We start from the raw sequence: 22,678 nt of genomic DNA on the forward strand, positions 1-22,678 counted from the left end.
TCGGAGAAGAATATGTGGGCTTCTTTCCCCATGCACCATCCCAATCTGTGCACAGGGCCAGTGACCAGTACCTAGGTAGAGGGGAGTGTACGGAGTAGTAGGTACATGTAGTATGGTCCTTGGGGCGGGCTTCTTTTCGTTTTTGGTTTTTCATTTTTCCGGGTGTAGCGTCGAGAAAAAGGACGTTGATCACTTCCCGACATCGAACGAAAGCCGTCTGGCGCTATTATCGTCCCTGTTGTCGGTGCTGTTGTTCTTCTCCCCCCACGCTTGCATACCCCCTTGGTGTGTTTGTAGTTAGGAGAGGTCAAGAGAGGGGTCCCATCCGTCATCGCTTCTGAGCCGTTTTTTCTTGGTCCAAGGTCACTGGGGAGACTTGTCCTGTTGGGCAGGCCGACCACATACCTATGAGCGCGAGGGGTAAACAAGCGTCCTGCTTAGTCTTGTTACATGTTCACAGAGGTCTTATCAAGGACCAGTCAACCAGCCCAGCCAACAAGGGAGCTTGATTACGACTAAAGAGAGCAAAACGTCCGGAGAACCCCCAACGGGCTCTCCGAAGCTCCACTCTGCTACTGGAGTTCCAGCATGTGTGCACCGAGTACAGAGTACTTGTAACGACGAAAGGCGCACAAAGGCGTACTACTAAATATGGCCGCAAGCAATATCTGTTCCGCAGCCGTTTACTCACTGCTTGGGCTGCGAAGGTCTGTGCTGACACAAAGCACACACAAACACACGCACTTTTTCTGTTCTCTGGGTTCTTCGGCCGAAAAAATCACGGGTCATCTCGCTTGGAAGAAGTTTCAAGAAAGAGGGGCCCCCAGCGGTAGTACTGTATTAGTGGTAGCACTCGCAGCAGTACTCTACCAAGTAGTGGCCAGTAAGCTGGTGGATCGGATCTCCTTCACGTTGAAACGGGAACGAAAATGCTCCCGATGCCGAGTATGTGGTGGAATAGCAGTAATACGAAGTACGTCTTTTGTTTGTGGGAGCCGTTCTGAAACACGTTGAACCGCTTCGGGGGGAGGGGCCTCACGCGCTGCCTTGTTATCTCGTCTCCATCTCATCAGCGCGAGTCTTTACAGGCGAGAGAGCCATAAATACTCCCTTTAGGAACAAAAGGAATCGGGATAAGCCTTGATCTCCTCCCAAGTGGATTCTGGTGGTGGGCAGCTTTTGCTTTCAATCCATCAAATGCCCCTGTATTCGTGCAGCGATCTTCCTTGCTTGTTGAACGCCGGAAGGTGTCCTGAGCCTGTGTCGAAGTACGTATCGAGTGCTCGCGATGTTCAGGGTATCCATTCACCTCCATGGAGACTCGGAGACGGATATACCTATTTAGGTATTCTTTCTTTTTCGAAGATCCTCCGGATGATCAGCCTCGTTTCAAGCAGGGGGAGAAGGAGCATCAGCAGCAGCGGAGCCATTTATACCCGCTCGCGCGATCTGAAATTTCGGCTCTGAGCGAGCTCAATCAGTGTCGATGGGAAGTTATGAAGTTATCTAATTGTAGGTAGATCATCCGGACATCGTGGTAATATGAGATTGACGGAAATGGACTGGAGAGGAAAGACACCTACCACAGACAAGGAACTCCCGCCCCCTAACAGGCGCTATCACAAAAGTACATACCGAGTGCAAGTACCCTGTTCCCAACGCATTGGTGCCATTCGATAGGGTCACCGATACAGGCTCACCCTGAGAAATAACTCGTCGGTACAAGGATGCGGAATGGCCTGGCCGGCGCCCACAAGATCCATCTATGGGATCAGGTTTCGGTACTCGTGCATAAGTTGACCCCATCGCCAAAGCATCACAAAAGTCGCCCATCAGCGATCGCCACGCGACCCGTCCAATCGAAAAGAATGGGCTTCGTGCCGAACAACCCTCGAGGGCCAGCGCTAACGTCTCGCTTAGTGCAAGCCTAGCGATGCCAGTTGGGTGCCAATGCTCTCGCCTCGAGGAACCGAAGTGACGAATATCAGAGAACTTTTGCCTGGGGGTGTATCTTTTGTCGCTGACAGGCCAGTCGCCGCCAGCCAGCTTGTCTTTTCGAAGGTCAAGGCCTTCGTTCTTTGGGCCCTTTTGAGTTTCGTCATGCATAACGCGGGATGGCGGCCCCCAGAGACTTCGTCTGTTTGTTTCCTTTGTGCTTTGTGCCCCCTTCTTGGTAGTAATCTTCCACGACGCTCAGGGCGGCCTTAGAAAGATTGCGGTTGGCGCGTGGTGTCAAGCACTTCGCATTGTCCGGTCCTAGTTACGTGGGCCTTTTTAGTAGGCCGCCGTCTCGAACTTTCGACATCTCCATTAATATTCGCAACAAACCCCCAGCAGACTGAGTAGGGACTTTTCCTTCCGGCGCATGCGCCTCATCGTAGCCCTTCTCTGTCCATAAGGTGACATATCAGGTGATGGAAGGGCGTCCACAATGTTCCCTCTGGCCGAATGCCGCGCAGTTTCCAGACATGGACAATGTCGTCGGCCGTAAATTGAACCGCAAAAGTGTTTGCTGCTAATGGCCTGACTGCCTGCGTCCTGTTTTTCAAGGGCAATCCTTTCCACTCACTAGGAGAAGAGCGATCATTTTGGATATGTAATAGAAGGGGGAAGCGAGTGAGCACGGCATATCTTGATCATTGAGTAAGCGCCCGCGCCTGAGCATGTATCTATCCCCATGTCCATTGTGTACAGATGGGCAGTGGTCGACCCATGGTAGAATGGTAGACAAGGTTGACTACCGGTCTTGCCCGTCTTGAAGAACCGAGAGATCCACTCCAATGTATGGCCCTGTCTCGGTGCCTGTCCCTACTATATGATTGCGCAACGTGGTGGTGTCTTCCCTGTAATCTCGTCCGCCGACGCCAGGCACCGTCATGGTGCGGAGGGGTTCGTATGTTGAGGCCGACCATTTGGGTGCCCTGAACGGACGGGTTGTTCTGTCTGACATGGACTCGACGGAAAACGTGCCCGTGTTGCTTATTTCGCGTCCAATCTTTGAAAGGGGGAACCCACGTTCTGTACAGTGCTGACATCAGGAGGATGGTTTCAACCTGATGACGCCCCGAGGTGATGAGCCACTCTGATAGGTCTCTCGCGAACTTGGGTTCTCACAGCATTAGGATCCGTTTATCGTAGTGCGGGCTCCATGGTGCTGCGCGGGAATCCACGCCCTGGCTTAGAATCTGAAGTAGAAAGTTCAGACACTAGAGTTGGGAATGAAAGTCGTTGGTCAGTAGAGCGATATCATAGGAGGAAAAGGCGGAGGATAAAAAAACTTGTAAACAGACTGAAGCTGGAAGACTGGCTGTAGTGTAGGCAGTGGAGTGGCGCTGTTATTTTCTTCATTTGTATCGTAGAGACCAGCCTCGAGAAGAGGACAAGGTCGAGGCTGCAGAGTCGCTGTCCAATTTGCTGAGCAACAATCGCCATTGCTCTAATCCATCCCACTCCTTATCCTTCCTCAATTTGTACCCTTAGAAATGTGCTCCTGCTGCTGTACGGTGGTCGCATCAGAACCTTCAGATCCTAATCACCCGTTTCTTTTGCCGACTTCCCATTTTCAACTTTCCTTAATACCCTTATTCCTTCTCTTCCAATGTAAAACCAAGCCCTTCTGCTTTTAGCAGGGTATCGAACCAACTCAAGAAAGGCAACTCCCAACTCCGGACGAACATCTTCGCTTTTTGCGCTCAAAGGGATCAAAGTAATGTCAAAAGGGGAATATTGCGAATGGAACACCGTGAACACCAACCCATGAGAATTAGGACTGGAACGCTCAGATCGAGAAAGACAAGTAGTCGTAGAAAGGTCGTCATCGCATCATCAAAATGCTCAGAAAATGTCAAGTGTGAGGCTGTTAAGAGAGGCGCGCTGTTGCCCTGATAACGGCGATAGAAGCAAACAGGGACTAATGCTAGCTGACAGCGGTTGACTCTTGTCGAGTGGGCTTCCTTTGTTCAGGCTGTTTGGCCTCAGACGCTTCCTGGGTTACTTCCTGAGTGGCTTTGTGACCAGGTTCAACAGTAATGGTGGCTTCGTGCAGACATCTCTCACAAATCCTGTGATGGCAGTTGGGGCACTCTTCAGCATCGACCTCGAAACCACTCCGGCATTCATGACACATTCCACCCTCAGGACTTGGTCGAGGTGCGTCAGTCACGGGTGCCGGAGGGCCAGCTGCTGAGGGGTCTTGTGACTGTTTCGTGCGGTCTTTCTTTGGCGGGTACCGTGAACATCGAGTACAGCGTCGGTGTTGACATCCAATGCAGACTCGATCGCGGCCGAACGTCGTTGAGCAGTTGTGACAGGTGTATCTGACCCTCATTCGTATATTTTTGTACACCCTTTCATGGGGCACTTTGTATTTCGGCTCCCATTCTGTTTCATCCAGTTCTAGGTTGTGTCTAGCGAAGATTGCTTGTGCTTTGCTGAACCGCATCTGTGACTCGGCCAGGGAGTCCTTGATCTCGACAGGCTCTAGTAACGATACCGCGCCAGGTTCGTCAGGCTGTTCAGGCTCTTTGGGTGTATCGTCGACTTCTTGTCCCGGCGAGTGCTTGATGAGAGGTTCCCTGGGAAGAGTTAGTGACGAGTTCCGCGAGGAATTGGATCCCACTGACGGTATGGGACTATCTACAGCTTCTTCCCTCTGCGGGCCGACAGCAACAGCGGGAGTAGGTGGCGTATCGCTGACAGTTGGAGGTGTTTCTGCAGAGGTGGGTTTATCTCTAAAGAGATCCTTGAACTTGTTCCAGACCGTTTTCAATCCCGTCTTTCCCTTCTTCGACGGTGGTGCTTCCGCCGCATCCATTGGCAGAGTGGAATGGATGGCCTGACAGATATGGTGTCATAGGAGATAGAAGGCAATCAACGAGAGTGCAACAAACGGGCTGAAAGAGAAAGGTCGGGTGGCTTGATGGTGCGACTATTGGTTGTTCGGCTGACCCAGGGAATTGGGACTGCGAGGGGGATGAAGAAATGCCAGGCGTCAGTTATTGGTGGTGGGATTCCGCAGGAGTGGATTGGAATGTGACTTGTCGGGTAGCTAGATCCCTGTTCCCAATACTGTGGTCCATCGACTTGCCTGCTCAACCTTCAGCACTGCGGCTCCCTCAGAAGGCCGGCGAGGTACCGCAAGATAATGTGATGTTATGTAGGATGGATGGAAGTCAGGAGTCGAGGTAAGGTTCAGGCAGACCAGCGAGAATATCGGAAAATAGCTAGAGTCGCGGGTCTGACTGAGGATCGGTACTGATCGTCAATGGTAGATCACGGCTAAAGGTACCGGTGCCGGCGATATTCCCTCCTATAAGGCCCAGCGCTCACAGTGGTCGACGTGAGCGGTCGACAGCTGTTGTGGTGTTCGGCGGCCGATGCTGTGACAATAGCTGGGAAAGAAAAGGGACGTCAATAGGCGACGAAGAGGTCGAAAGAGGCGAAAGGGTCGAAGAAGACACGATGAGCTGGACGGTGTGTGAAGAGTGTGGAGATAAGGGAAGAAAAAGAGGAGAAAGCACGCGCGGGTGTGTGGAATTGGAATGGGGAGGCAGCATTGAAGACTGAGTGAGCATCGAGCATTGAGCTTGCACCTTCAACGATGATGCAGCACTTGGCACCCGCAGTCTCGTGAGTCTGGGAACCGGCATGCAGTTAGCTCAGTTAGGCTTCCGGAATCCAGTGCCCCAGCCAACAGAAGCCCAAGCTAAGTGGCAGACTCCAGCCTAATAATCTTGTGGAAACTGCAAAGCGTGGGTGCAAGAGTCATGGGCTTCAGAGGGGGGATGCAGGCTGGGAATCAAGGAGTGAGGCAGTAAGACGCTGGAGAGCGTTCAGGGTTAAGCTTAGATAGGGAAGTGCTGGGGAGGGGGCCGTGCCCCATACCGTTCTGTCGGTGCAGTGGATTGCACCAAGGAGAGCCCATTTCATCACACCACCTATGGGGAGAGAGGCCACGGCGAAACCGGCATAAGAAACATTTGCTGCACAGAAGCGACCCGAGACCCAAAGGGCAGTGCCGAGTACTCAGCTTGCTTAAGGTTAGGGGAACGCCCGGGGAGCTGCTTGGGTCCGTGCAGGTTTAGTCCCGCTGCAGTTGGTGGGGCTCACCAGGCGTCCTTGGGCGTCCTCAGAGCGCCAGTGCTATGGCCTCGGGTACGTGGCAGCACCGCCAGCGCCCCGAGCCACCTATCAGCTCCAGGCATGTTAAATGCTATCTCGTATAGGCACCCAGGACGCCCAGCAAGCTGCTGAATCCGGTGCGGGAGATGGGCTTGCTACAGTATAAATTTCAGAAGCCCGTTGAGACGAATGTTTGTCCCGCGCAGCAGCAACACCCGCTAATGTGGAAGGCCACTTGAGAACTCTTTTGCCGTCTCGCCTCCGTTGACCAACTCATACCTAACCATGCAACAGGCCGCATTCGATCTCCCTTGCGATGGAATCCCTCCTGCAACCACAACTGCACAGCAGACTACTTCCTACTCGTCTTGCGTTGCCCACCTGCTGAAAAAGTAAGTATGTAAACGACTTGCCGCAAGCACCGTCTGACTCCTACTCACCTAGATAATCAGCGACGATTCATCCGCCGGTCCCAGTTACGCCGATGGCCCAGAGGAACGGACGAGCAGCCAGCGGCCAGCTCCGTCGAATTTTCTATACCCAGGCGACTTGCAGCAGCCCAGTCCTTCTTCACTCTAGCCTCATACCTTTTGCTGCACATTTCCAAACTATTTCTTGCCTCGACTATTGGCGGCGTGGTGGATTCGGTGCATTTTCCAGCTGTCAAACCCACCTGGCGTTCTGCAACCTCGCTTGACGAATCCATCGGTGTTACGGCCCATACCAGCGGTACCAGGACGGGGGCACATTAGGACGGCTCTACGAGTACGTACTTGAACACGACTGAAATCTTCAAGACAAAGGCAAATTGCGCGGGGAACACTGAATTTTGACAGGCGCCCCCGTCGTTTGCATACGTAACAGAGACGCATACCCAGTACTGAGGGAGTACCCAGTACCTACTCACTCGTTCTAAACCTTGTCCTAAAGCTTTCACAAGGACCAGGGCTCTTCCTGCAGAGATATCTAGCCGACTGCTTTTCGGCGAGCAACCGAGCAAAGAAGGAAAGCCACGTTGGGCTTTTCGAAGCTGGTACGGAGTACCGAGTCCTCCTGCATGTCTCTGAGCCAGAAAAATTCATCGAACCCTTGTGTGGCTTTGACAAGACTGAAGCATACTTAGCAATTCTCTTAAGCTCGCCAACGAACAGCGGGGCCCTGACAATAAGTACCTCGTACTTGGGTTACAACTCTTGCTGGGACGACGTGCGGCTATACATACGGAGTACTCAGTACCAATCTCCAATGATGAAGTAGTCCACTCACAGCTGGTTGTGCCCGGGCTCTGAATTGCCACGTTAGCAGCTATTACAGCTCTTGTTGGCATCGCCCCTTCACTGCGGAGAGAGCAGCCAAGCCCCAACCTTTCCACTGAGTGCTTAGCTGAAGCTTTAAGGTGAGGGTCCAGCATCCTGGCATGCCTTCCGGCGCGCCCAGACTTTTAATAGTGATTGAATCGTGTACAAGTACTGTGCCCCTAGCCTGGGCACTCGTCGAAAGCTGCGGGTGATGATCCTGTTCAACCGCCTCATAGGAGAGAAAACTGACATGTTAATGTCTTTGAAGGAATTGTGCGCATGATAACCTATGAGTTGTTGACCTCGTAAGCATCAAATCTTCAAGCTTACCATTATTTCCCAATTTAGAGTTGCTCCAAGATCCGGCAGGGCGTCCATCGTGCACAGGCCTTCCCCCGGATCACCTCCCTAGTGGCTCTCGTGGCAACACACCAGGCCAACTTAAAAGGAATTCGGGCGACCTGTCAACTGGGCAAGGGCAAGGATCTAGCGTGATATTGGACTTCTAACATGCAGTATACGCACCACCGCTTTCCACTGGTTCCAAAGAAGCTGGTTGTGTCTATCTGGCCGAATAGGACGCAAAAGCACAATGCACTACAAGATTCTGGTTGAAGACCAAATTCTCTGAAATAATGGCAGGGACACATCGGGATCACACAGGCAATTGTTGTCCCCCTTGCGGGTCTGCCAGATTCTGCATCAAAGTCCTTAAGCCCCTGGCCGACACAATCACAAAGGACAACTGCTCAAACGCACGATTCCAGTCTTTTTTTGTTTCAGCCTTACCAATAACCGCAAAACGGACTACAGTCGAAGTTAGGAGTCCCTTATGTTCGTGCTCTAATGCCCCAACCCTCGTTCTCAGGTGTAGATTTGCTTGAAAGATTCTCTAGGGTCTAATAGTCGAAACACGTTCGTATGGCTCGAGCCCCCTAGCTCTCGGCCCCAGAAATTTCCCCGGCCGACCTACTTCACCCGTTGAAATGGACCTAAGAAAGGTCGGCTCTTGTGTAGAGTTCTCCTCTTCATCATTTTGCTGTTAAGCAAGCTGGATTCAATGTCTGCGGATTGAGAGTCGCTCTCGAGTCCGCAGTTTCACGCGCCTAATCCCACTCCGACGTCGACCAGATTGCACCAGATTGCCATCTCAATCGAACTCGTCACCATCCACCTCACTTACGACTCCATTGACGACGCACCGACCTCATTTTCTCACCCATCGCAATTGCAATACCAGACTTGACAAACTTTTCGTGACTAAGCTTATTGGTCTTTTCGCCGAGTCCTCATTACAAAGTTCGTCGGGATATCATCCGAACCGCCATAGTTGTCAAAAAAGAGCTGACACACACTCCTGTTGTGGTTGTGCTCTCCTCGAGGGTTTCCACCCCCTTTGACGAGAACCAGTTGGTCCCAACATTGGTCTTGGATTGATCGCTTCTCCCTCGGGCAGGTCAAGTTAGTGTTGTGGCGTACCAGATTGAACATTGACTCATTCCTTCGCAAATGATACCCGTCACAGTTCCAATGTTTCGACATTCCTTTGCTCATTTTGTCATGCTGCGTGTAGGTTGTGAGTCAGCTGAGCTAGGACCTTCACCTGTAATCAAAGTGTGAGAGCCTGGTTGAAGGTGTCCATAAAGAGAAGTGTACGGGTCTCAGCCTGCCGAGGAGGCTTTACCGCGCAGTGCCGTGCTTGTCGTCGTCTTTATCGAGGAACAAACAGAGGTCAGGTATTGCCAAAGAGAAGCCACCGTCGAGTTCGCAACAACTGGGTCCTTGAGTTGGCAAGCAACGGCGAGCGACGGGGATTCAGCAAAAGACTCTTGGGACGAGGACGTCGCGGCCTTGTTGTCAAGAAATTCTACCATTTGCAAGCACATATCGAACAATTTCATAGTCTCCTCAACGACATTTCGACTTTCCTCCTCGGTGAGGATGGAAGCCGCGCCCTGAAATCCCTCTTTGAACTCTTCTTTAAGTCGCTCATCGCCAACATCGGCCTCTCCTTCCTTTCGAAATTCCCAGAAGGTCAACGGAAGTGTACTTCCACGCCAAAACTCTGGGCCCGCGGAGACAAGCTGCCCTCGAATCCAACGACCGCCGTTGAAAAGAGCAAGGTACATCGTCCAAGTATAAGCCAGCAGGACATGTGGTCTCGCTGATAATGATCTTTCAATTCGCAGACGAAACCCTCTGGACTCGTCGAGTAAGACTTCCAGTTCTTGAATTTGAGACCGTAAGAGGTCTGACTTCAGGGCGTCGATGTCGTGCCGTAACTGGCTGGACCTGAGCAGCCAGGGAAAGTGTATACCCTCATAGATCTGAAGCAGTCGCTGGTTTAACTGAGGACAAGCGAGTTGTGTCTCCAAAAATTGCTCGAAGGCGAAGTATATCTGGCCAAACACTATCATACCTTTAACATAAACGAGCGGACTGTCTGCAATTGGAGGCAGACACAGAGGCAAGCGCGGAGTGATCTGCGCGTTCAAAGCGTGGTGTCTCTGCCGCGTGGTGGCGCGCAACTCTTCCGCTAAAGAAGTCTGCGAGCCCCCTTCCTGATTGAACTGCGAGCTCATTATTTGATGCTTTGCATCGAGTGTTTTCGGTGGTTCTGGCCTGAAAAAGTGATCATAAACGAACGGGCAAGGTTGTTGACGTTATTGATGGCGGCGAGCAGGAGGACGCCCTCGAAGGCGCGCAGTTGTAAGACAGACTGTGTATGGACGAAGGAGATAGTGACGCAAAGAATAATGATAACATAGGATGAGGGCGATGTTGTAGCTCGCGAGGTCGCGGGCCTTCCCAGGAAAATCTGCTCTTCTGCCCACCGCTCTAGGACATGGAAAACATGGCCATCCAAGTTGCTTTGCGTTCCTGTGGATCCCAGAACGACCCGATTTTCCTGCATGATGACGACAACAACGACAAGCACGACGCGGAAGTGACGATACAAGATTCCCGAACACGTGATACGGATATGAATCGAGCACACTGCAACAATGAGACGGCATTGGGCGGGAGAGGGGCCGATAGCCTAAATTGCTTCCCATGGAAATTTTGGAGTCTTGTGTTGGGATATGAATGACTCTCGCCCTCATTGACGCGCGAAAGTCGAGTTTTCATCTGACTTTTTGCACTGAAGTATTACCCAAGAGACATCAAATACAGACACTCATATCGGAATGATTGGAGTGGCCATTTTAGGCGGAGGTAGGGACTGAACTGGGTTCGTCTATGCATCCGGCACACAATGTTGATCGAGCATAGGTATCTTCGCTCGGGAGGAGCACAAGGTGCGCACAGAACGGATTGCCCTCGATTTTCTTACTGACCGGGATGCGCGCTTGAATAGCCAGCTGTGGAAGCTTCCAAGGACCTTGTGCTGAAGGCCGTCTACTCTCGCTCATTAAAATCCGCAAAGAGTCTTGAGGTGGATGAAGCACAGGTTGATCTCTACTCAGATGACTCGGGCGCTGCCAAATCTTTAGACGATCTTCTGGCCCGATCGGATATCCAGGCGGTCATCATCGCCTTACCGATCAAGAACCAGCCGGACTACATTCGCAAGGCGCTGTTGGCGGGCAAGCATGTCCTCTCGGAGAAGCCAGTGGCCGAGAACGTGAAGGACGCTGCGGAATTGATTAAATGGTATCGGTCAGAGATAGAACCGAAAAACGTGACCTGGGCCGTGGCTGAAAATATTCGATACACGAATTCTTTTATTCGTGCTGCAGAGGTGGTGGAGACAAAGGGTCGGCAACTGACTTTCAGATGCCGACTGCAGACGCTTGTCCAGGGTGGGAAGTATTTTGAGACTGAGTAAAGCATTTCTTCTGCTCCAGGACCGTCGAGTGATACTGACTACTCTGCAGATGGCGGAAGAGTCCGACGCACCAGGGTGGATTTTTGCTTGACGGCGGCGTGCACTTCACTGCCGGGCTTCGAATGATGATGGGCAAAGATAATCCGTTGGTAACCCTGTCGGCTCACTCTGCACAGCTTCAAGAACATCTCCCACCAGTTGATACTGTTGAAGCTACAGCAAAGAGCAAGAAAGGTGCCGTGGGCACGATATCCATCTCATTTGGAACGACTCACAAGGGGAGTGAATGGGCTGTTGGATGTGAGAAAGGTTCTGTCAGCCTCTCCGGCAATAAGGTTACGTATGATGATAAGACTGAGGAGGTCAAGGATGAGAAGACAGGCGTGCCGGGAGAAGTGAGAGCGTGGGGAGAGGCATTAGCAGCTGGGAAGGTCAACGAAAGACAATCTCCTGAAGAAGCTTTGGCAGATCTTGAGTTGATCGAAGCTATGTTGCAAAGTGGAAAGCAGGGAGGGGTCCCCTTCAAATTAGAATACCAGGAATTGTAGAAGAGCTAGCATTCTGTTGGAGAGCAGCTCACACTGGAATCACAAGCATGAAATGGTCGAAGGTACCCCGTAGAAGGCGGAATAGTGAGGCCCCAAGGCTGGCCAATGGAGCTATTCTATTTTTAGTTAGTTCATTGCTTCCCGCGCACAGAAAGTCACTCTTGGCAATTTGCGAAATTCGACCCCGATTTTCAGTGAGGGCGCCATTGTTGACGACTTCTCACTACAACTCTGTTATTGCTTCAGGTGTCAAGACCAGGCAATTGACAAGGTTAGATGCTTTCCCGTTTCCAAAGTCACGGCCGACAATTAACGTTCGCGCAGATGGTCTCCGCAAAGAAGCACGTTCCCATCATTAAGAAGCACAGAAAGGCCTGGCACCGACACCAATCCGATACCTTTAAGTGCGTGCCTTCCGCATGGAGAAAGCCAAAGGGTATCGACAACCGAGTTCGAAGACGGTTCAAGGGTCAAATGGTTATGCCATCGGTACGTCCAAATTTTCGAATCCGCAGCTGGGGAAGGGAGTCCCCGGGCGCATGCACAGAGCACCCCTTGAGTGCGAAGTTGTATGGCACACGCGAACGCTCTACTGACAGGAAATCTCGGACAGATCGGTTTCGGCTCAAATAAGAAGACTCGACACATGATGCCCTCAGGCCACAAGGCTTTCCTCGTCCACAATGCCCGCGACGTCGAACTCCTCCTCATGCACAACCGAACATACGCTGCCGAGATTGCGTCTGCTGTTTCATCACGAAAGCGGATTGAGATCGTCGCAAAGGCAAAGGCGCTGGGTGTCAAGGTCACCAACCCCAACGTGAAGATTAGAAAGGAGTCATGAGCGCGGGGATGAGTGGGTATTGTAGTTCCGTTCGTGGACATGAATCAATCAGAGTTGGCCACGACGTTTTCATGCGAAACAGGTCTACAGCAGCGGAAGATGGTTTAGAGAGCGACTTTGCTATGGCTGAGCGCCCCTGTGTGCACCATAACAAGGAGCACCCGGCGGTATGAGAACCGAACAAAAATCGATACCATTTCAGGACACCAACAAATCTCGGCCTGACATCTGAGCTTTTGTTTCTTGGCTCAAGATCCTATGCTGGATGCCTGCCATTCGACATTTTAAACTGACCTTGTCCAGTCCTTAGTCTTTAGGTCCCCCTAGTGTTGATTTTTCTTTTGCCCTTTGCGGGGCTTCTAGATGTTGCGTGAGACCGGTTCTTTGTGGAGGAGACAACTCAACACTCCCTCTTGACGACTTGTGTGAGATTGCGGATAGGAGTACCGCATGTAGGTACTCTCATGACTAGGGGGGGCAATTTACCGTGAATTGATGGTAGATTGCTCTTCTCGATTAGAAGGGCTTTCGCCTTAATCTAGTTAACCTAGAATATGTCTGATCCCTCTTTCCTTGTGAGTCGAATTTACGCATCCATGTGAAAATAGCAGTGTCGACGCTATGGTTTCTAAGGCCAAATAAACATCAGTTGTACCGGAGTCGAGACATCCCACCCCAAAAGTTTTTGTACGGCACCCCGAACCTCTCCCAGATCTCCATGTTATGACTGCACGGATATACCCAAGACTCTTCACCCTCGCAAACATCGCTGGCTCCCTCACCTCGCGTTCTTGCCCACCTGGCAAGTCGTGGTCGGTATCCCAGCCCTAGCATGGCTCTGGTCGCGACCGAAACAAAGGCGCCCCATTTCTTCGATGACAGGAAGCCGCTCATAGATCCTCCATCAGTCGCGATAACCCCTTGCGATCCGTGGCCTCGACCCTACTACCTCGAGAATGGCCTTCGGCGCGTGGCCCCTTATCATTTCACGTACAACACCTACTGCAAACAGCGATGGCGAGGACGCGAAATCCTCGACATCTTCGCGGCCGAGTTCCGAGACCGGACGCGAGAGTATTACAAGCAGGCAATAGAGACGGGCCAGATCTCGATTAATGGGAAGCCATGTAAAGATGTCCATACCATTGTCCAGAATGGCGATGTCATCTCACATACGCTGCACAGACACGAGCCGCCTGTGACGGCGCAGCCGATTCGAGTCATCAACGAAACGGAAGAAATGATTGTTATCGACAAGCCCGCTGGTGTGCCTGTGCATCCTGCAGGTCGCTATAACTATAATTCTGTTGTTGAGATCATGAAGGCCGAGCGCCATTTCTCGTTCAAGCCGCTACCCTGCAACAGACTGGATCGGTTGACGAGTGGTGTCATGTTTATTGGGAAGACGAGCAAAGAAGCGGAGGCGATCAGTGAGAAATTGCGCTCGCGGACAGTGCGTAAGGAATACGTTGCGAGGGTTAAAGGTCGATTCCCGGACGGAGACGGCTGGGATAAAGATCCAATGCGCGGAGGGATTGTGAAATGCGAGGAGAGCATCCTCCAAATCAGTCCGATTGTAGGACTCAATCGAGCCCGAGCGAGCGGGAAATTCGCGAAGACGCTGTTCAGACGAGTGGCATATTATCCTCACACGCCGCAACAGTCGACGAACTCGGAGGCCACCTCAAATTCTCAAGGGTTGTCGACAGACGGCCAAACAATGGCCCAGCCTGCACCAGCAATTTCAGGCACTGAGATGGAAGGGTACAGCATTGTTCACTGCCTTCCCTTGACGGGGAGAACGCATCAGATTCGAGTACACCTACAGTTTCTCGGACATCCGATCACCAACGATCCAATCTACAGCAATAGAGCTGTCTTTGGGCCCAATCTTGCGAAACACGATTCAAGTGGAGAGAGGGATGAGGAGATTATAGCGAAGCTGAAACTAATGGGCAAAAGTGAGGTCTCCGACTCCGTATCCTATGAGCAGGAGCGACTTGCGAAACTTGTGGACCAGACGCAACAAATGACTGTGTCTGGGGCGGCTAAGCTGAGCGATGCAGCACGCTCACTTGCATCAGCAGGGGAGGATCCGTACTTCAAACCGTTGCCAGCAGGCACATTGCATGCGGGATCTCTCGCGGGATCTGGCGAAGATGTCATGCACAATGACCCTCAATATGGGGCCTTCGTGAAAGCGCACGACGAGATGGTGGCCGACTACAACAAGCGGAAGGGAGAGAAGATGACGGGGGAGAAATGCCCAGTATGCGATACTCCATTGTACTCGGATCCCGGCCCTCATGAGTTGGGCATATATCTTCATGCGCTTTCGTACGCCGATGTGGCCGAAGGGAGCTGGAGCTATCGCAGCCCTGCACCACAGTGGGCATTGCCTCCAAATGGCGTTGATGGGCCGAGAGAGATTGGTCCTTGGGAGTATCGGGGTGATGAAACGCTTGACATAGGCGACGAGAGAGAGGATGAAAAGGTGAAGAATCGGAATGGACTGATGAAGAACAAAGGCGAACAAGCTCTTTAGGGAGTAGTTCTTCTGCGCAAGAGCGCATTACTTACGATGTATTAGAGTCGGAAGTCTCAGCTACAACAGTTTTCATACCGTCATGTACCGAGTACCTACCCAGGTACCTCGTACGTAACTGGTGGGCAAGACAATGCAACTGCTCGATGAATCGATGAAAAGAGAATCACGCCCGACATCGAACTATGCCCGGGTGCCCTGATGGGCGTCATGCTAGCCAACACACAACAGGCCGGTGACAGGCACCGATGTGATTGCTTACCAGCCACCTAGAAATCCTCCGATTGGGGGACCTGGCTAGAACAAAGCATCATGAACCCAATTACTTTGCCTCGGGGAGGCTCGCTCATCACTGCCGCCAGCTGCCACCAATGCTAGACTCCCTCCCCAGCTCCAAGCCCAGCCCAGCCCAGCTCCAGCCCTCTCCCTCATCCTCTGTCTCCCCCCATTTTCAACTTCACTTTCCCGCTCCCTCTCCGAGTGCGCTCTCCCATCTTTCCCATTTCTGTGTTGTCGCGTTCGTTCAATCGTCCACCCACTGACAAGCGGACAAGTCATCCCTTTTCGTTTCTTTTCTTATCTAGTCTTTCTGACACCGACCTATTTTCACCCGAATCAGACGGTCCTCCTTGCACCCATCCTTCACTCTCCTTCTCGTCTTCGCATTGAGCTCGCCTCTCAGCAGCGCGTGCCGCTCTTCTTGCGCTTAAGTCACCGCCGGTATATTGTGCGCACACGGAGATCACCATGCGACCTCTGCCCACCAAGCGAAACCCTTTGGTTGCGCCCGGTGCAGCACCATCCTGTACGTCAATCGCTTGAGGACTGTATCCCATGGGAGGAACTGACGTTTAGTCCAGATGAAGAGCTGGTCAGTCGCCGGCGACTGGGCAAGACAAAATTGACAGTCAAGCCGGGCCAAGTTGGAACATCGAATGCAACAAAAGCAGAGAATCTAGGCCCGTTCGAGTACGCCCATCTGCGGGCTCCTCTACCGGAAGACCTCACCGGTTCCGAGATCTTTGCTAGCCAGTCGAACCAAGCTCATCCAGAAACATATTTCCTTATGGTACGAAAGAAATCGGCAAACCGTCCCACGCCGCATCTGACCTTTTTTCGCAGAGGAGAAGTAAAGATGGCTTTGTGAGCGCGACCGGCATGTTCAAGATCGCTTTTCCTTGGGCGGCGCATGTGGAGGAAAAGGAAGAGCGCGACTATCTCAAGAGCCTTGAAACAACCAGCCAGGATGAAGTGGCGGGCAATGTCTGGGTTGCCCCGGAATTTGGTATTGGTGTTCGGCGCAAGAGCAAAATACGTCAGGCTAACAACATCTTCAGCTTTAGAGCTCGCCGAGGAGTATGGTCTATCGGAATGGATTCGTGCACTTCTCGACCCGACAGACATTACGCAAACGCCTTCGAGTGCGAAAAAACCAATTGCCGCGCCTCCCAGGTTTGAGCTACCGGCGGACAAGGCTAAAGCCCCTGCTTCCACCAAAGCGCCTCGTTCGAGGGCAACGAGGTCTTCATCTCCAGCCAAGGTTGCAAGCCCGACGAAAGTGAAAGCATCTCCCAGAAAACGACAAACAAAGGCGCAGAAAGAGGCCAATATAGCAAATGCAAACGCTGCAAGCGCCACGCTTCAGTCAGCATTAGACGACGCCGCATCTGTGGCCGAAACGGAATCGAAACCAGAGTCACCGGCTCTGCCTAGCCCGCCAGTGACGAACCCCGAGCCGGAGATGGTCAAGGTTGAAGTGGATCAATCGATTGAAGTTGACGGCGCTACGGAAACTACGCACACGACCGTCACGGTGGACATGCCCGTGAGCGTACCAGAATTACCACTTCCAGAAGACACCGAAAAGATGCTTGAGACGGCCAGAAAGATGGTCGAAGAGGCCAAGGCTCTAGAAAGCTCCCCGAAGGTCTCGAAGAAGCGCAAAGCGCAAGAACCAGAGCCAAGCGATATTGATGCCGAACTCCCAGCACAGCCTGTGAAGAAGGCGAGAGTGTTGGAGGAGAAATTGAAGAGAGAAAAAGTGCGGACCAGGGCAATTTTTGGAGTCACGGCGACACTGGCTATAGCGTGAGTTTTCCATCACCACTATTGTTCGAGTGCTAACATTTGCAGCGCTGCAATTCCATACTTTTTCTGAGAGGGACCTTTCACTTATTTCCGCTTCTATTTTCCAATACTTGCTTGAGATACCACTTGTCGAAATTTCCAGGAGAGGGGGCTTCAAATGTTGGCGATGGATTGCACAGGAGGATGAAGACGGACATCCCTTTTCGGTTGACCAGTCGTTGGACATGATCTGACAGTTTCCTTTGAAAAGAAAGCCTCGGGCGGTCCCCCCGTCCTCCAGGTGTTCGAGAAGGGTCAAAGACCAGATGTTGGTTTCGACCAGATGAATGCAGAGATCCACAACACAGTTGGACTGGCCGGGTCGTTGTAACCAGTACGGGGTGCAGACACCATCTAAATCCGAGTTTGTTGTTGAAGAAAATAACGGCTCTTGCACAAAACAAATTTCCTTCTTGGATCTGTCGACTTGCGGGGCGGGAGCGGGCGATAGAGGGACGCCGTTTCACCCTCCTCCGCCGGCTGAAATTGATCGGCATGCCATCAACGAGCGATCAGCCTCAGTCGCGCAGGTAAAGGAACCCTCCACCGACATCCAGACACGTAGTCACGTGGTATCCCCGTGGCTTGTTTAGGCGCAGCGATATTAATACATTCCCTCAAAACTCTCCAGCCAGAACCTCACTTGGCTCTCGACAGCGGCTGAAACACGCCATGTGGCAGACTTCAAATATACCTCCTCTACTCGGTACTCCGTACGCTATCGGAGCCATGGAATTCTGCATATAGCTTTGTGCGAGTTCCTGTTTGTTGGTGTCGCAAAATCTCCAATGCTGGCTTTCATCGTTGCGTAGCCTGCGAGTCGTTCGTTCCTTCTACGTGCCGGCGGACGCAGGCGCCCAACGCAGGCCAAACATCACTTCAGGTGGCTGTTCACGGCGCCTAATTTTTCTTTAATAATACATATTCTTATTCTTGGGCCGCAACTACCAGATGAGGCTCATATGACACTCCCCTTTGTTCAGTCTTCAGATTCCCCTTTCGAGTCATTAAGCATGTCTCATGGCCTCCTCGATCCTTTTCAATAGCACACCTATGGACCCTCCCTTTACGAACTCCACAGCCTCATATCACTCCTCTCCAGATCCTACATGTCCGCATTGCGGCTACCATCTCCTCCCGACCTCCGAACCCTCTGCGGAAGCCGTCGAAGCCAATCGCCGTATCCGTGATCTCGAAGCCCAAGTACGGCTCCTAAACTCCAAAGCCGCCGCTGCAGCAGACAAGCTTGCGGACTACGAGGACGAACTTACGTATCTGCGAGATGCACACTCCAAGTCCCTCCAACAGCAGCAACAAGCAGGACCAAATCCTAGGCTGAGTAGACCACCAGTGGAAGGAATAGGGTCGATAATAGCACCTTCGACACCAGGCCAAACGCTACCGCAGCAGCAATCAAGGCTGGCAAGCATCAGTGCATTCCTTCCGGGACGGAGAAGGGAAGCGAACACCAGCGTAGGAGGACAGATCCCCTTGACACCGGCAACAGGTACATTTCCGCAGAACAATTCCGCAGCCTATGGCAACAACACGTTGTCTCCTCCGAAAACACCCTTCTTTGGAGTTGGAGTGATACCCAATAACTCTACACCGACCCTCTCCTCAACCCTGGACAATAACCCATCAGCCGTGAGCCTCTCATCTTTACAATCCTCTCTTGAAGAAGAACGCACCCTCCGCCTACGTGCTGAATCTTCATTATCACAGACTCAAACCGAGTTGGAAGAACTCACAGCACAATTATTCGGACAGGCAAACGAGATGGTTGCGAATGAAAGGAAGGCCCGCGCGAAGCTAGAAGAGAGGGTCAAAGTGTTAGAGCAGAGGGATGTCGAGAAGAGGAAGAGACTGGAACGGTTGGAGAAGGCTGTGAGCCGGATTGAGAGAGTTCGAGGCATGGTCGGCGACTGAAAATCCTCGGAGCAAACGGAGATTCTGCAAGAAAAGGATGAGATGCAATCAGAAGAAGTGCCTACTTAACCAGGCTACTGCCTCGTCGACAACGGCGTTCGACTATCCCGGCCGTGGCTATGATCGCCCTTGAGTTCGAGTATATGAGTCGACATGGCGTTTCGGACAACACATGGGCCCACAAAACTCCGAAGAGCATAAACAGCAGCGCTCATCTTCGACCAAAGAAGCAGGCATCTGGCATGGAAGGGAAAGACTGGACTGAAGTGCTCAAGGAAGTGGAGCGGACAACAACGTTCGACTTCGACCGTTTAACTTCCAACTAACGGACCTTTCCCTTTGATTGCCATAACGTCGAACGACCGGAACCCTTATGAATCAGGCTGGATATCATATTGGCCTCCAAAGCTCGCAGGCCCGGCAAAAGGTCAATGCAAACATTGAAGGGCACAGGCAGGGAAATGGATCAAGAACCAGAAAAGGAGAGAAGTTCAAGGGAATACGCCCGTTATAGGGCAAGCCGAGCGTAGCAATCGCAGACCGGCAAGGGAAAGGCAGCAAATAGATCGGGTTACGGAGAGTGGGACGAAGCGAGTCAATCAAGCAGGCAACCTAGGAGACTCGTTCCAAGGATGTACGGAAACCGCTACTATCTCTATCTCAATGCAATATGTCTGATCGAACGTTCTTCCCAGACCGCGACATCTTTTCCCGCGCTTACCATCGATCGGGGCTTTCTTCTGATCAGATACCTTAGGCGTCTCTCCAGTCACGTGGGATTTCAATCACATGCGGCCGGCTCATTCCAGGTAACTTTTCTGTTTCCCGAACCTCATTTTCTCTCTTTTCAAATACATCATGTCAAGCCATTCACCACCATAACAGCATTCGTCGATGACAGTCCACCTACTAGGGATCAGCCTCTTGCCATCTGGTGTCAAAGAACTATGAAGGTAAGCAGCAGTCCCAGGCATCACCAAGCCGGCGGGGCAGTTTGTTCGCATCACCACCTCGTTTGGGGTCCGAGCAGTCTCTACCAGAGCATGAAACGGGCACCTGTCTGCAGGATATAGGAGAGAAGAACCTGGCGAAGGCTGTCGAGCTGCGGCCGTTCCAACTCCCACCCGAGCCTGCTCAACCTGCAATGTTCCACAAAGCGGCCCGGCAGTCTACCTGAGTGCATACTAATGTCAGTCCTTCTACAACCGACGTCATTGAATGGACGATTCACATGGGCATCAAACATTAAAATGGGATGCTCTGTGCACAGCACGTCGTGGATTTGACCAAGTGTACTCCGTATTCACGGACAGATCCCGAAGCCAGCATCTCCAGCCTGACCTTCCGCCCTTGATTTGACATCCGACAGGAACCTCTTCTTCAACAAACCCCCCGCCGCTGTCTTAGCGCGATTGAGGTCTTCGGCCGACTGAGAGGTGATGGAAACTTCGGCATCCGCTTGCTACAGCTTCGTTCATGTGTTCTCGGCCGTACCAGGGCCTCGGACAAGTCTCAGTCTGAGGCTCTTTTCGCGCCCCGTCAACACAGGACCCCGAGCATTAGCATTGCTGTTCACTGTGGAAAAGACCACTCGGCTTAGGACAAAGCTCCTTGGTCGTTGTGATTGGCAGCTTCTTTGAAAACTGCCCCCACTGTCATCAAACGCGCCTAACTCCACCTTCACGGTCACTCACCTGTGAGCACGGCTTAATTGAGACGACGTATACTCCCTGTCTACGCACTTCAGCTGAGCCTCTTCCAATGACTGCCCCGTGACGCCGATGAACCCCAGAGTACGAATACTTCGTGTGATACGCCATGGCCAAGCCTCACTTGATGACTCTGCCTGCGCAATAACCAGATTCAGACTTACCATACCCGGTAATAGACACATCTCGGAGATGGATTTGCAGACGTCAGTGCCCAGGTTTGTGATCCCTTGCGTCTTTCTGATGCGTGCATGTATATTCTTATAAGCATGCCTCATGCACCCTTGAGCTGTTTCTCTCGAGATGTTCCAAAATCGAAGTCCGCGCTCAACAGATCAAAATGCTTGTCTATCAAGTCTCGTTGGTGTTGTTCTCTGTCACCGCCGCTTCTGTGTCCGGGGCCGGACTTCAGAAACGAGCAACAGTTCCAGCTTTCGTCCGTCAGTTTGGTATGTATCTTCCATTTCTTGATGTTGTCTCTTTCTCGTTGACGTCTTCGGAGGAGAAAGACAGAGTGTGAGTTTGTTAACGAGAGAAAGCTGATAGAGTAATCTCATAAAAGCTCCGGTGGTATTTCTCGATTCTACGGAAGTGTTCTTCCCCAGTTCCATTGCCTCACAAGTGGCGAACACGCACCCCGAAGATTTCGCTGGGCGAAATATTACTCCCCATGCCCTTTTGACCTTGTCCAATCTCAACAGCCTGGACAGCTTTGGCGGCAATGGCACCAACGTGTCTCTCACTTCCAATCAAGGCATCCGTGCCCTGCCTTTGTGGTTTAACGGTGCGAAACCCACCAATGGCTCCTTAGCTAGCAACACCACCGCCACCGCGGTCGTCACCGTGAGTAAACCCAACAACATCATCGACGCCTTTTTCTTCTTCTTCTACGCCTACAACCGCGGCGACTGGATCTTTGGACTCCCTGTACTCGAATTAGGCGATCACGTCGGCGACTGGGAACACGTGATGGTGCGGTTTCAGAACGAAACCCCCCAGGCCATGTGGTACAGTCAACACTCCTCAGGTCAGGCCTTCACATTCGGCGCGGTCCAGAAGTTCAACAACGGGTCGCGACCCATCGTGTACTGCGCCAACGGCACACACGCAAACTACGCCACGCCCGGTACACACCCACTGAACATCAGCGGACTCAACCTCGGGACAGGCCTTCCGATTTCGCCCATCACCGACTTTGCCAGCGCGGGCACGCTCTGGGATCCTCTCGCCAACGACAACGCATATTTCTACTCGTTCGACACCGCGACGCAGAAGTTCACAGCGTATAACGGGGTAGATCCCACCGGCTGGCTGGACTTCAACGGCATCTGGGGAGACGTGCAGCTCCCGCTCAACGCGACCGGCCAGATCGACCTGATCGGACAGATCAAGTACGTGAGCGGGCCCACGGGTCCCAAGTTCAAGGGCCTAGGAAGGGCAAATGTCTGCAATACGAGTTCGAATTCTTCCTGCATCGTCCTCACCTCGCTGGGTGCGTGAAGAGAATAAAAAGGCAAAAGAAAAAAAGAAAACAGTGGGGGGTTGTTGGGGAGCATTTACAGAGATGTAAACCGCTTTCCCCCTTGGGCTGGGGGGTCGGGCACGTTGTAATGGAATCAATGTCCAACATAGTGCGGAGGATGGACACCATCATACCATGAATGTATATTTGTCACTCTAATCGGAAGCAGGTGGTACTTCATCCCGATAGAAGGAAGGGGTAATAATA

At 52.2% G+C, this 22,678-nt stretch overlaps 8 protein-coding genes across 8 annotated transcripts; 6 read left to right on the top strand and 2 right to left on the bottom strand.

Moving 5' to 3' along the window:
* Positions 1–3,916: 3,916 nt before the first annotated feature.
* Z519_11841 (uncharacterized protein) lies at positions 3,917–4,813 on the bottom strand (the record flags this gene model as incomplete). Its single annotated transcript, XM_016769551.1, has 1 exon — positions 3,917–4,813. One exon carries the CDS (start codon positions 4,811–4,813, stop codon positions 3,917–3,919), a length of 897 nt encoding a protein of 298 aa, XP_016614187.1.
* A 4,266-nt stretch (positions 4,814–9,079) lies between these two features.
* On the bottom strand, positions 9,080–10,000 carry Z519_11842 (uncharacterized protein; the record flags this gene model as incomplete). The annotated part of the gene is made up of 1 exon (XM_016769552.1): positions 9,080–10,000. One exon carries the CDS (start codon positions 9,998–10,000, stop codon positions 9,080–9,082), a length of 921 nt encoding a protein of 306 aa, XP_016614188.1.
* Positions 10,001–10,674: 674 nt separating this feature from the next.
* Z519_11843 (uncharacterized protein) lies at positions 10,675–11,795 on the top strand (the record flags this gene model as incomplete). The annotated part of the gene is made up of 3 exons (XM_016769553.1): positions 10,675–10,717; positions 10,781–11,243; positions 11,297–11,795. 3 exons carry the CDS (start codon positions 10,675–10,677, stop codon positions 11,793–11,795), a joined length of 1,005 nt encoding a protein of 334 aa, XP_016614189.1.
* Positions 11,796–12,119: 324 nt separating this feature from the next.
* Positions 12,120–12,639, top strand: Z519_11844 (60S ribosomal protein L32; the record flags this gene model as incomplete). The annotated part of the gene is made up of 2 exons (XM_016769554.1): positions 12,120–12,284; positions 12,409–12,639. 2 exons carry the CDS (start codon positions 12,120–12,122, stop codon positions 12,637–12,639), a joined length of 396 nt encoding a protein of 131 aa, XP_016614190.1.
* An 832-nt stretch (positions 12,640–13,471) lies between these two features.
* Z519_11845 (uncharacterized protein) lies at positions 13,472–15,184 on the top strand (the record flags this gene model as incomplete). The annotated part of the gene is made up of 1 exon (XM_016769555.1): positions 13,472–15,184. One exon carries the CDS (start codon positions 13,472–13,474, stop codon positions 15,182–15,184), a length of 1,713 nt encoding a protein of 570 aa, XP_016614191.1.
* Positions 15,185–15,931: 747 nt separating this feature from the next.
* Z519_11846 (uncharacterized protein) lies at positions 15,932–17,342 on the top strand (the record flags this gene model as incomplete). The annotated part of the gene is made up of 5 exons (XM_016769556.1): positions 15,932–15,989; positions 16,045–16,253; positions 16,307–16,469; positions 16,522–17,272; positions 17,318–17,342. The coding sequence occupies 5 exons, from the start codon at positions 15,932–15,934 to the stop codon at positions 17,340–17,342; spliced, it is 1,206 nt and encodes a 401-aa protein (XP_016614192.1).
* A 989-nt stretch (positions 17,343–18,331) lies between these two features.
* Positions 18,332–19,240, top strand: Z519_11847 (uncharacterized protein; the record flags this gene model as incomplete). Its single annotated transcript, XM_016769557.1, has 1 exon — positions 18,332–19,240. The coding sequence occupies one exon, from the start codon at positions 18,332–18,334 to the stop codon at positions 19,238–19,240; it is 909 nt and encodes a 302-aa protein (XP_016614193.1).
* Positions 19,241–21,289: 2,049 nt separating this feature from the next.
* On the top strand, positions 21,290–22,449 carry Z519_11848 (uncharacterized protein; the record flags this gene model as incomplete). The annotated part of the gene is made up of 2 exons (XM_016769558.1): positions 21,290–21,398; positions 21,512–22,449. 2 exons carry the CDS (start codon positions 21,290–21,292, stop codon positions 22,447–22,449), a joined length of 1,047 nt encoding a protein of 348 aa, XP_016614194.1.
* Between the last annotated feature and the right edge of the window lie 229 nt (positions 22,450–22,678).

This window comes from Cladophialophora bantiana, assembly GCF_000835475.1.
Source record: "Cladophialophora bantiana CBS 173.52 unplaced genomic scaffold supercont1.24, whole genome shotgun sequence".
Taxonomy (NCBI): Eukaryota; Fungi; Ascomycota; class Eurotiomycetes; order Chaetothyriales; family Herpotrichiellaceae; genus Cladophialophora; species Cladophialophora bantiana.